The sequence below is a fragment of the Hypanus sabinus genome, chromosome 8 (genome assembly GCF_030144855.1).
Source record: "Hypanus sabinus isolate sHypSab1 chromosome 8, sHypSab1.hap1, whole genome shotgun sequence".
NCBI lineage: Eukaryota > Metazoa > Chordata > Chondrichthyes > Myliobatiformes > Dasyatidae > Hypanus > Hypanus sabinus.
Genome location: NC_082713.1, coordinates 172,599,301 through 172,613,303, shown reverse-complemented (window position 1 = coordinate 172,613,303; position 14,003 = coordinate 172,599,301). Strand labels below are relative to the sequence as shown.

The following is a 14,003-nucleotide window of genomic DNA, read 5'->3' as shown; positions in this document are numbered from 1 at the left end:
CTTGTTTATCCAAAAAAGTGTTTCTTCCAAATTCCAGATGAGATTTATTGATTCATATCTTGTATCTGGCCAAGACCCTTCATCAGGACTGGTGAATGTCCCTGACAAAGGGAAATGGGCCCTGACTCAGTCAGTCCTGACGAAGAGTGAAGGGGATCTGACTCAGCCAGTCCTGACGAAGAGTGAAGGTCCCTGGTTCAGTCTTGTCGAAGGGTCTCGAGTGTCCATTTTCTTCCATGGGTGCTGCCTGACCACTGAGTTCCCTCAGCTTTTAGTGTGTTGCTCCAGAGTTCCAGCTCCAAAGGAGAATTGTTGAATGTTGTGTACTTGGATTTTCAGGCCTTTGACAAGCTGCCACATGAGGTTGCTTAACAAATTAAGAGCCCATGGTATTACAGGAAATATACTAGCATGGGTAGAACATTGGCTGATTGAGCACCCAGTAGGCAATGTGTGGGAATAAAGGGATCCTGTTCTAATTGGCTGCTCATGCTTAGTGGTGTTCCACAGGGGTCTGTGTTATGACCGATACTTTCTACATTATACGTCAATGATTTGGATGAAGGACTTGCAGGCTTTGTGGTCAAGTCTGTGAACAATACAAAGTTAGATGGAGGGGCAGGTAGTGTTGCCAAAGCAGAGAGGCTGCAGAAGGACTTGGTCAAATTCAGAAAATGGGCAAAGAGACAGCAGATGGAAAACAATGTCAGGAAGTGTATGGTCATGCATTTTGGTGGAAGGAATAAAAGAATAGACCATTTTGCAAACAGGGAGAAAACTCAAAAATTAGAAGTGCAAGGGAACTTGGGAGCCCTTGTGCAGGATTCCCTAAAGGGTTAATTTGCAGGTTGAGTCACTGGTGATGAAGGCAAATGCAATGCTAGCACACATTTTGAGGGAACTAGAACATAAATGCAAGAATGTAATGCTGAGGCTTTACAAAGCACTACTGAGACCGCACTTGGAATATCGTGAGTAGTTACTTTAGAAAGAATGTGCTGAAATTGGAGAGGGCTCAGATGAAGTTCACTAGAATGATTCTGTGAATGAAAGGGTTATCATATGAGCATCGATTGAAGGATCTGGGCCTGTATTCACTGGAATTTAGAAGAATGAAGGGGGGGGGGGAGAATCTCATTGAAAGCTATCGAATGTTGAAAGGCCCAGTTAAAAGTGGATGTGAAGAGGATGGCTCCTTTGGTGGGGAGTCTAGGACCACAGAGCACAGCAATTTAGAGGGATGACAAATTTAGAACAAAGATGAGGAGGAATTTCATTAGTCAGAGGGTGGTAAATCTGTGAAATTCGTAGCCACAGGCAGCTGTGGTGGCCAGGTCACTACGTGCAATTAAAGTGGAAGTTGATAGGTTCTTGATTAATCAGGGCATCAAAAGTTATGGGGAGAAGGCAGAAGAATGGGGTTAAGAGGGAAATGGATTAGACATGATAAAATGGCGGAGCAGACTTGATGGGCCTAATTACTTAATTCTGCTCCTTTGTCTTATAGTTTTCCAGCACTTGTTGCTTAAGCTTTTAGTGTGTTGCTGCAGAGTTCTGGCACCTGTAACATTTCGTGTCTCTCTCCTGTAGTTCGAGCTCTTTCACCCACTGTACAGTCTTCCTCAATGTCCATAAGCTCACAGGTCTGGAATCACATTTGCAAATAGCTTCTTTGCCTTTTTAACCATGTCAACGAGGGTTTTACAGTTCACAAACATGACAGCCATTAATACTAACAAGAGAAAATCTGCAGATGCTGGAAATCCAAGCAACACACACAAAATGCTGGAGGAATGCTGGGTCTGCTGAGTTCCTCCATCATTTTGTCTATGTAGCCATATGATTAGCCTGATACAATGCTGAATGGCACACAGTCTGATGCTGACTGGCACGTGGCTGTATGCTGACTGGTTTGTGGGGTGACTCTGACTGGCACACGGTCTGATGGTGATCAGCACGTGGTGCTACGCTGACTGACACATTGTCTGATGCTGACCAGCACGTAGCGATACACTGACCAGTACATGGTGCAAGGTAGATTGGCATGAGGTGTGAGGCATAATGCTCATCAGTGTGTTGCTTGACGCTCATCCGTAAAGAGTGCTGCTTATTTGCACGTGCATGAGCATTGCTGATACTAACTGGCATGTGGTGTGACGTGGGTGAGCAAGGTTGACAGTACTGACACACGGCATGGAGCTTACCAGCATACGGTACAGCACTTACTGGCACATGGGTGAGCACAGTCGATGCAAGTAGTTCCCGGGCCTCCTCCATCTTGGTCTTCTTCGGTCCTCCCCACATTCTCTGCCTGCGCACTTTATTCCCAATGTACTTCAGTGCCTGCAGGTCAGAGGAAAGAAGTGAACTGTGCAGAATTAAAAGCATTTACAACCTCAACACAGAGCTGCAAGAACACAGAATAGTACAGCATGGTATAGGATCTACAACCCATGAAGTTGTGCTATCGTTTAACCTACTTTAGGGTCAATCTAATTTTTTCCTCTCACATAGTGCTCAATTTTTTCTATCATGCATATGTCTATCTAAGATTTTCTTAAATGCCCCTAATATATCTGCCTCTACCACTGTCCCTGACAGGGCATTCCATGCACCCACCACTCTGTGTAAAAAATCTATCTCTGACATTCCCCTCCAAACTTTCATCCAATACCTTAACATTATGCCTTCTTGTGTTAGCAATTTCCATCCTAGCAAAAACTGTCTGGCTGTCCACTCGAACTATGACTCTTATGTGGTTGTACATCTCTATCAGTTATCTCACTCTAATATCTAGTTAGCTCCTCCAGAGTCCAGGCCCCTTGCCCCAGAGTCCAGGCCCCTCGCCCCAGAGTCCAGGCCCCTCGCCCCAGAGTCCAGGCCCCTCGCCCCAGAGTCCAGGCCCCTCGCCCCAGTGTCCAGGCCCCTCGCCCCAGTGTCCAGGCCCCTCGCCCCACAGTCCCGTCCTCTCACTCCAGTACTTTTTACCTTTTAAATATCTTATCAAAGTAATGGTCAAATAAATAACAAATAGCAAAACCCTGACTTGAACTTAAGCAACTTTGAATTGTTTCTCCATATAAAATTGAGTCCTATTTACAACTGTTGAATGCTGTTTTTTGTTGCATGTTGCACTCTGACTACAGCAAATTCCTAATATATGTAAATGTATATGGTGAATAAGGATGACTCTTGATTAATAACTACTTCAAAAACACTATATTGTGATACATTGCAAGATACTGAGATTAACTTGATCACTTCCGTTAAATCCTGTTAAAATATTTCAGAAGCAATTATTTTTCTCATTATTTTCTATTTATGCTCTTTTTGCATTACTTGTTTAATATATGTACATACACGCACATACATGATATACATATATTTCTCACTGTAATTTAGTTTTTCATTATATATTGCAATATGCCACTGCTGCAGAACAACAATTTTCAGTATATATATGCCAGTGATATTAAACCTTATTCTGAAGAAACATGTGCTTTTGCAATAGGTTTTCAGTCAGTCTGATGCTCTGACACTGATCAAAAGGTACATTTTAAACAGAAGTTTTTAACTCTAAAGACACACCTGCATCTGTGTGAAGATCTGAGCTTTCTGACACTCTTCCAAACTCGGAGCGAAGGCGGACATCACGGGGTCCTCTGTCCCAATCATCTGTACAATCTCCTGATCACTTTCCACCCCCATGGCCTACAATAGGAGTGACAGAGAGGGGCAGTCAGTGAAGTAACATTTGCTTATGCTAATGTGGTATTGTTGGCTGTGTGAATTCAGAGCAGCCACTGGTGTTTCTCTCACAATTCTGCCATCTGTCTTTGGCAAAGAAGCACAAGAAAGACTCAGCAACCAGAATTTCAGTTGTCCGCAAATTATAAATGTGTTCATGTAGATTATAAGTCTCCAAGTAGACTTTCAAATTGGAACATTCTGCTAAATAATTTAAAACATAAAGAATGCAAATATAAATACAGTTGTGCTGTTCTATGGAGATGGTAGCACGATATTAATACGCAGCAGCCTCTCCGGACTCTGGATTGGGGATTGCCAAACGTTATGGTTATGTGGATTTTCTGGTGCAGTCTACTTTGTCATGTGCTTTGTTGATACCATTCTGGAGGAATGTTGTCTCATTTTTTAACTACATTGCATTTGTGGTTTTTAAATGACAATAAACTGAATCTGAATCTGAATGAGAGATGCTGCAGATGTTGGGAAATCTAGAACAATACACACAAAATACTGGAGGAACTCAGCAGGTCAGACAGCATCTATGGAGGGGAATAAACAGTTAACGTTTTGGGCCGAGACCCCTCATCAGGACTGGGAAGAAGAGGAAGATTCCAGAAACTTCAACAGTCTTTTCTTTCTCTCTGGGCAGAGATGTCAAATACCAGAGGGCATAGGGGAGAGGGGGAGAGTTTAAGGAGATTTGAGAGGCAAACTTTGTTTTACAGAGACTAGTATATACCTGAATTGTGGTGATGGAAGCAGATATGATAATGCCATTTAAGAGACTGTTAGAGACGTTAATATGCAGGGAATGGAAGGATATGGATCATGTGCAGGCAGGCTGGATTATTTAATTGGTTTATTATTGTCATATGTACAATCCTGCTTTGTTGATTTCTGAATTCCTTACTTTCTCAGTCCTCAAGTTAAGGTTTGTGTCATAAACCTATACAGTAAACTAGAGCAACACACACAAAATGCTGGTGGAACGCAGCAGGCCAGGCAGCATCTATAGGGAGAACTAGTAAACAATAAACTAGAAATGTCTTCAGAATAATGAGCAATATATAGGGATCAACTGAGTACGGCACCCACACTAAGTTGAAGCTATACCAGGCTGTGTTCTGTCCACACTATGTACAGGTCAGAATGATGGTGCATGACACACAGTGACCTTGCCAAGCTGTCATCATTCCACCACAAGCCTCCGGAATATCCTCCATATTTTCTAGCCAAGAAAGATCTCAACCATGCCCTACTCCTTCACTGTCGCCAAGAGGGCACAATCATCATGAGGAAACATTGGAGATGGATTAGGCAAACTCCCTCACAAGACAGCACTCACTGGACCCCTGAAACACGAGACACACACAACTAGGCACTGAAGAACCTGAACCACACCTAAGGCCAATATAAGATGCTGGAGAGGCTTGATCTGGAGCACCGTGTGCAGTTTTGGTCACCTGCCTACAGGAAAGATGTACAAGTGGTGCATGTGAGCTCAATTTCAGAGTTTAAATGAAATTTGCATAGGTACATGGATAGAAGGGATATGGACGGTTACAGTCCTGGTGCAGGTTGTTCGCAAAAGGCGGTTTAAATGGTTTGGCATGGACTAGATGGGCCAAAGGGCCTGCTTCTGTGCTGTACTGTATGGCTCTATTAGAGAAGAATGCCACAGCAGCGGTGCAATGAGCAGTAAGTAAGTAAGGCCAATAGAACAGTCAAACAGGCTATTTGATCTGAAGTGACGGTGCTAAACGGTGACTGTTTGGCTTGCATCTTTTGAAACAGCATTATTTTTATCTTTGATATTCCCTTTTCGAGGTTCTTTTGAAAATCCTGACCTGGAGTTACATTCTGACTCTGGTTCTTTGCAAGAATAGAACTCGCTCTCAGGGCTTCACGACCGGCTGCTTTTTGATATTCCAATGACCCAGCCTGGAAGGCGAGCGTGCCTTCAGGGTGCCAGATTTTTGTGGCTCTGAAGGTGTGCTGACAGAGGCATTCCGGGAGACGATGGAACATCAGGAGCAGCGAGTATGTCCGGAGACCTGAGTCTTTTTGGGACCAACTCTCTGGGAGCAGAGCTCGGAAAAAGCAAAGTAACAGACTTTTTAATATCATAAATCAGTGAGTTGTTTGTTATGTCTCCCCTCTTGATGTGAAACAGGGACAACTCTTCTTCCCTATTAGGGAGGTAGCAAGCCTGTTGTATGTCGAATTACCGGGTGAATGAGTATAATTTTGGGGTACTGCTTTGATGCTTTGATGCTTGAGCACGCTTGAGTGCTCGGCTGGAGGGGAGTGTGGGTGGGTTCTGATGCTTTTTTGCTGGTGGGGGGGTGTCGTTGTTGCCTTACTGCTTGTGCCTGGGAGAGGAGAGCTGGGGGGTGAGGTTTGGAGTACTAACATTTAACTGTCATTCATTCTTTGGGGCACTCCTCTGTTTTCTTGGCTGTTTGTGAAGAAAAAGCATTTCAGGATGTATATTGTATACATTTCTCTGATATTAAATTTACCCATTGAAACTATAGATCTTACTCATCTGTTTCCCAGTGAGCTAGTCCCACCCAGAGCCTTCCAAACCTGTCTTACCCACGTACCTTTTGAAATGGCTTTTAAACATTGTTAATCTGCCCGCCTCAACCGACTCACTTCAATCACAAACAAGAGAAAATCTGCAGAAGCTGGAAATCCAAGTAACACACAGAAAAAGCTGGAGGAACTCATCGGGCCAGGCAGCATCTATGGAAAAGAATCCGGTTGACGTTTCAGACCGAAACCCTTCAGCAGGATTCCAATCACACCACCCTTTGCATGAAGAACATCCTGCAGATGTCCTTTCTAAATATCTTACCTCTGACCTTAAACCTATGCCCTTTTATGTTTAGCACCCCTTCCCTGGGAAGAAGACCACAGGGCTGCGTGCTTAGCCCCCTGCTCTGCTCGCTTTATACTTACGACTGCGAGGCTAAGCACAGCTCCAATGCCATAAGTAAGTTTGCTGAGGACACCACTGTTGTAGGCTGAATCAAAGGTGGTGACGAATCGGCTGATAGGAGGAAGACTGAAAATCTGGCTGAGTGGTGCCACAACAACAATCTCTCACTCATTGTCAGCAAGATCAAGGAGCGAATTATTGACCTCAGGAGGAGGAAAGTAGAGGTCCATGAGCCAGTCCTCACTGGGGGGGAAATCAGAGATAGAGAGGGTCAGCAACTTTAAATTCCTTAGTGTTATCATTTCAGAGGATTTTCCCAGGGCCCAGCACATAAATGCCATTATGAAGAAAGCACGGCAGTGCTTCCACTAAAAGGTTTGCAAAGATTCATCGTGACATCTAAGACTTTGACAAACTTCTATATATGTGCGGTGTAGAGTAGACTGACTGGTTGCATCACAGCCTGTCATGGAAAACCGAATGCCCTTAGACGGAAAAGTCTACAAAAAGTAGTGGTTACGCCCCAGTCCATCCCCGGCACTGAGAATGTCTACAAGGAGCGCTGTTGCGGGAAAGCAGCAGTCATCAGTAAGGATCCCGCCATGCAGGCTATGCTTTCTCTGCCACCAGGAAGAAGATACAGCAGCCTCAGGATCCTTACCACTAGGTTCAGGAATAGTTATTCCTCTCAACCATCAGGGTCCTGAATGAGAGGGATAACTTCACTCACCCCAGCAGTGAACTGTTTCCACAATCTATGGACTCTTCTTCAAGAGCTCGTCATCTCATATTCTTGATATTTATTGACTATTTGTTTAATATTATTTTTTTTTTGTATTTGCAATTTGCTATCTTTTGCACATGTTGTTTGCTCATTATGTTGCATACGTTTTCACTGAATCCATTGTTTACTTTGCATTTACTGTAAATACACACCAGCTCAAGGTAGGTGACATGGTAACATATATGTAACTTGATATTAAATTTACTTTGAAGTTTCACCTTGTCTGTGTCGTCTTATATAAACACTATCCTTTTTTGACAATGTTATGAATCTTTTCCTTTGATCTATTATGATCTGTATCATCTTCTACCGTAATCTCTTTCATCTTCACTGGTTGGATGATTTTCCTGTTGTTGTTTTTAGCCCTGAACTATTGTAAACTGAATTACTTCTGCAAAAGCTGCTGGTTAACTGTCCAGCTGCCATTATCCTGTTCTTTGTTGTCTCCTCTCCATTTCCACTTTGCCCTTATCTCCAAACAGTTACAGATCCTGGCTATTTAAATGCCAACCACAGACAAGATGTAATGATACCTGCAATGGTTATTTGACTGCGTGCAGTTATTTCTATCTATGCTATCAATTCTAACCACCCCCTCAGAGACATTTAGGATGACATGTAAAAACTGCCTTGACTCCTATTTACTGAGAATTAACACGGAAAACTACAGACCCATGAGAGGATGGAATAGGTGATTGCTCCTCAGTCTGACAGTCTATCTTTGCTAGGCTAGCCAGACACAGAGAATAGCAACTGTACAATGTCAATATGAATAAAACTTCATCAAAGCACAGCACACCTCTACCCTGGAGCCTTTTGCTAACCAGCTCTGGACATCTGCAGTGCTTATCTCTGAAATACAGCTTTGAGCAGATAAATCTGCTTACTGACGTTAAACGTTTACAAATAGTACCATGGCTTCCTGTATGTACTGTGAGGAAATGCTGCCCTCTCCTGGTGACTCACTAACATAAATCATAGGACCAGAAGATATTGGAGCAGAATTAGACTATTCGGCCTACTGAGCCTGCTCCAGCATTTAACCCTGGCTGATGTATTTTCCCTCTCAACCCCATTCTCCTGCCTTTTCCCTGTAACCTTTAATGTCCTTATTAATCAATAACCTATCAACCTCAGCTTTAAATATACCCAATGAATTGGCCACCACAGCTGTCTGTGGAAATGAATTCCACAGATTCATCACCATGGCTAAAGAAATTCTTCTTCATCTCTGTTCTAAATGGATGCCCACTATTCTGCAGCTGTGCTCTCTAGTCCTAGACTTCCCACTAAAGGAAACATCCTCTCCAAATCCACTCTATCTAGGCCTTTCAATATTCAGTAGATTTCAATGACAGCCCCCTCATTCTTTTAAACTTCACCACAAGTAACTTTAAAGAGCTTCTCAAACTCACTTCTGACCACCTGAGTTCAGGGATTCCACAGGGTCTAGGTATATCTAGGGAGGTGAGACCATGTTGATTAAGACCCACTAGAACACCCTGCAATGACGAAAGATACTCTACAGATACGATTATCAAACTACACTCAAAGCTGTCATAATATGTGAAAGAAAATGGTATCAATTAGCAATTCATCAGGCTTCAGAAACCACTCACCAACTAACTGCAAACAAACAGTATTATTGAAATATAATTTCTGCCCTCTTTGCATTGCCACCATTGGGCAGGAGGTAGTGGAGCTTGAAAAGCTACACTCAAAAATTTAATAACAGTTTTATCCTCTTCACCATCAGCTATCTGAACAGTCCATGAATACCATCTCATTATTCACCTTTTGTATTATTTATAATTTGTAATTAATTGTACTTTTTATATCTTGCAATGTACTGCTGCCGCACAACAAATCAGAGATGATAAATCTGATTCTGATTCTATCCACACCTCACATTATCTATCTATTGCTAGTTCAAGCCTCAGCTGAGGCAGCGCGTTGTGTCCTTGAGCAAGGCACTTAACCGCACATTGCTCTGCGACGACACTGGTGCCAACCTTCCCTTATACAACATCGCTGGCGTGGAGAGGGGAGACTTGTAGCATGAGCAACTGCCGGTCTTCCATACAACCCTGCCCAGGCTTCAGTCATCATCGAAAATCGATGGACAGCCGAAGAAGAAGATTTATCAAGGACCCCATCACCTAGAACATGTCCTCTTCTCATTGCTACCATCAGGGAGGAGATACAGAACCCTGAAGATACACACCAAACAATTCAGGAAGAGCTTCTTCTACACTGCCATTTGATTTCTGAATGGATATTGAACTCATGAACACTACCTCACTACCTTCTCTTTATATTTTTTGCACGTTAATTTGTTAATATATTTCCTAATGTAGATTATGTATTTTTATATATATTGTAATGTACTGTTCCTGCAAAACAACATATTTCACAACAAGGGAACCATGGTAGTGTAGTGGTTAGCGCAATGTCATTACAGCTTGGGACGTTCTGGATTTCGGAGTGCATTTCCGGTGCCGTTCTGTAAGGAGTCTCTATTCTGATTCGGGGGAGGAGCACAAAGTACAGAACTGGGGATGACCGTTTTGGAGTGGGGAGAGACACAGTAAATACAGAACTGAGGATGATTCTAATTCAGGGGAGGGGTAAGAATCAGCCAGTTATCGGCCCTTGAGCTCAGTTGTCCATTCCAACCATGATACCCATCTACAGTGGTACCATTAGCCTGTATTTGGCCCACATTCCTTGAAACCTTTTCAATGCATGCACTGTACCTGTCCAAGCGTCTTTTAAGGGTTGTTAATCTTTCCTCAATCACTTCCTCCTGCAGCTCATTCCAGATACTGACTAAATGTAGGGAAGTAAGTTATTCAAACAAGAGGAGATGAAACTCCCTCCTTCAAAAGCCCTTAAATGCTTTAGTCTTGAATTTCTAGACAAAGATGTACATGTTGTGGAACTAAAGCCAACGTAAGAAATTAAGAAGACATCAGGCAAAATCTGACAGAATGGCTCTGGTTTCAAACAGCTGAATGCAACTCTGTTCAATTGACCTCTGACCACCAGGCTGTACTACCCCTTGAATGTAGGCAGAAAATGAAGACCACAGCAGCAGTAGAGAGGACCAAGAAGGCATGGATAAGTGAGTCAGAGGAACGCTAACATGACTGCTTTGAGTTGGTAGACTGAACAGTATTCTGGGATTCATCTTCAAGTCCGAATGAGTACACTCCAAATTAGCCCACTGCTCTACTTTCTCTATACCTATGCCTATGTGGCTAGACACAGCTCAAATGCCATCTATAAATTTATTTACAACACAGCTATTGTTGGCAATACAAATGGTGATGAGAAAGCGTATAGGAGTGAGATAGATCAGCTGGTTAAGTGGTGTCACAGCAACAACCTTGCACCCAACATCAGCAAGACCAAGGAACTGATTGTGGACTTCAGAAAGGATAAAACCATATGATCATAAGATATAGGAGCAGAAGTAGGCCATTTGGCCCATCGAGTCTGCTCCGCCATTCAATCATGGGCTGATCCAATTCTTCCAGTCATCTCCACTCTCCTGCTTTCAACCCCATACCCTTTGATGCCCTGGCTAATCAAGAACCTATCTATCTCTGACTTGGCCTCCACAGCTGCTTGTGGCAACAAAATCCACAGATTTACAACCCTCTGACTAAAGTAATTCCTCCACATTTCAGTTCTAAATGGATGCCCTTCAATCCTATAGTTGTACCCTCTTGTCCTAGAGTCCACTACCATGGGAAATAACTTTGCCATATCTAATCTGTTCAGGTCTTTTAACATTCGGAATGTTTCTATGAGATCCCCCCTCATTCTCCTGAACTCCAGGGAATACAGCCCAAGAGCTGCCAGATGTTCCTTATATGGTAACCCTTTCATTCCTGAAATCATTCTTATGGATCTTCTCTGAACCCTCTCCAATGTCAGTATATTCTTTCTAAAATAAGGAGCCTAAAACTGCACACAATACTCCAAGTGTGGTCTCACGAGTGCCTTATAGAGCCTCAACATCACATCCCTGCTCTTATATTCTATACCTCTAGAAATGAATGCCAACATTGCATTCGCCTTCTTCACCACCAACTCAACCTGGAGGTTAACCTTTAGCATATCCTGCACAAGGACTCCCAAGTCCCTTTGCATCTCTGCATTTCGCATTCTCTCCCCATCTAAATAATAGTCTGCCCATTTTATTTCTTCCACCAAAGTGCATGGCCATACACTTTCCAACATTGTATTTCATTTGCCACTTCTTTGCCCATTCTCCTAAACTATCTAAGTCTCTCTGCAGGCTCTCTGTTTCCTCAACACTACCCACTCCTCCACCTATCTTTGTATCATCGGTAAATTAAGCCACAAATGCAAATCATTGACATACATTGTAAAAAGCAGTGGTCCCAAAACCGACCCCAGTGGGGCTCCACTGGTAACCAACAGTCAGCCAGAATAGGATCCCTTTATTCCCAGTCTCTGTTTTCTGCCGACCAGCCAATGCCCCACCCATGCTAGTAACACCCCTGTAATTCCATGGGCTCGTATCTTGGTAAGCAGCCTCATGTGCGGCGCCTTGACTCAGTAAGACAAGGGAACACACCCCATTCCTCACTCAGGGATCAAAAGTGGAAAAGGTGACCAGTTTCCTGGTGTCAACATTCCTGGGGATCTGTCCTGGGCCCAACATATCGATGCAGTTACAAAGAAGGCATGACAGTGGCTATATTTCATGAGGAGCTTTGTGACATACCGAATCTCCTTCAAGAAACTCTCAGATTTCTACAGATGTACTATGGACAGCATTCTTTTTGGCTGCATCACCATCTGGTGGAGTGGGGTGGTTGGGGTGGGCATGGCACAGGATCAAAATAAGCCACAGAGAAGTGTAAATTCATTCAGTTCCATCATGGGCACTAGCTTCCCAGTTTCCAGGACATCTTCAAGAAGCAATGCCTCAAAAGGCAGCGTCCATCATTAAGGACCCACATCATCCAGGATATGCTCTCTTCTCAATGTCACCATCAGGGAGGAGGTACAGGAGCCTGAAGACACACACTCAACAATTCATGAACAGCTCCTTCCCCTCCATCATCAGATTTCTGAATAGACAAAGAACCCATGACTACAATCCCACGACTTTCTCCCCCCTCTTTTTGTACTACTTATTTAATTTAACTTTATATATATATATATATATATATATATATATATATATCTATTCATCTAAGAAAATATGTGCTGGCATTAGAGATGGTCCCAAGGAGGTTCACAAGAATGTTCTTTGGAATGAAAGGATTAACATATAGGAGCATTTGATGGCTCTGGGCTTGTACTCACAGGAGTTTACAAGAATGGAGGAATCTCACTGAAATTTGTTGAATATTGAAAGGCCTAAATAGAGTACACATGGAGAGGATGTTTCCTATTGGGGGTGAGTCTAGGACCAGAGGACCCAGATAGAGTGGATGTGGAGAGGATGTTTCCTATAATGGAGGAGTCTAGGACCAGAGGACACAGATAGAGTGGATGAGGAGAGGATGTTTCCTATAGTGGGGGAGTCTAGGACCAGAGGATACAGATAGAGTGGATGTGGAGAGGATGTTTCCTATAGAGGTGGAATCGAGAACCAGAGGGCACAGATAGAGCGGATGTGGAGAGGATGTTTCCTATAGAGGTGGAATATAGAACCAGAGGGCACAGATAGAGTGAATGTGGAGAGGATGTTTCCTATAGAGGTGGAATCGAGAACCAGAGGGCATAGACAGAATTGAATTGACTTTATTTCTTACATCCTTCACATACATGAAGAGTAAAAATCTTCATGCTATGTCACCGCCTGAAAGTGCAATGTGCAATTTATAGTAATTTGTAATAAATAGTATGTACAACAGGACAGTTGCATAGGAATACAATTGTATCAGCTTGAATTAATCAGTCTGACGGCCAGTGGAAGAAGCTGTCCCGGAGCCTGTTGGTTCTGGCTTTAATGCTGAGGTACCATTTCCCAGATGTTAGCAGCTGGAACAGTTTGTGGTTGGGGTGACTCAGGTCCCCAATGATCCTTTTTATGCATCTGTCTTGTAAATATCCTGAATAGTGGGAAGTACAGTTCCCATACCAGGCAGTGATGCAGCCAGTCAGGATGCTCTCAATTGTGCCCCTGTAGAATGTTCTTAGGATTTGGGTACCCACACCAAACTTCTTCAACCATCTGAGGTGAAAGAGGCGCTGCTGTGCTTTTTTCTCCGCACAGCTGGTATGGACAGACCATGTGAGATCCCCGGTGATGTGGATGCCCAGGAACTTAAAGATGCTCACCCTCTCAACCCCAGAGTTAGCCTGTCTCCATTCCTCCTGTAGTCCACAACCAGCTCCTTTGTTTTTGTGACATTGAGGGAGAGGTTGTTTTCTTGACACCATTGCGTCAGGGTGATGACTTCTTCTTTGCAGGCTGCCTTGTTATTATTTGAGATAAGGCCAATCAAAGTAGTGTCATCAACAAACTTAATTAGCAGA

The 14,003-nt window shown here is 43.2% G+C and overlaps 1 protein-coding gene across 4 annotated transcripts in view; it reads right to left on the bottom strand.

The window, feature by feature from the left end:
* Positions 1-14,003, bottom strand: part of polr3b (polymerase (RNA) III (DNA directed) polypeptide B) — a 152,465-nt gene that overhangs the window by 105,723 nt on the left and 32,739 nt on the right. For all 4 annotated transcript variants that reach the window (XM_059978574.1, XM_059978575.1, XM_059978577.1 and 1 more), the window contains 2 exons: positions 3,589-3,711; positions 2,227-2,343 (listed from right to left, as the gene is read on the bottom strand). In XM_059978574.1, coding sequence (XP_059834557.1) covers positions 2,227-2,343; positions 3,589-3,711 — 240 coding nt within the window. The remainder of the gene's footprint in view (positions 1-2,226; positions 2,344-3,588; positions 3,712-14,003) is intronic.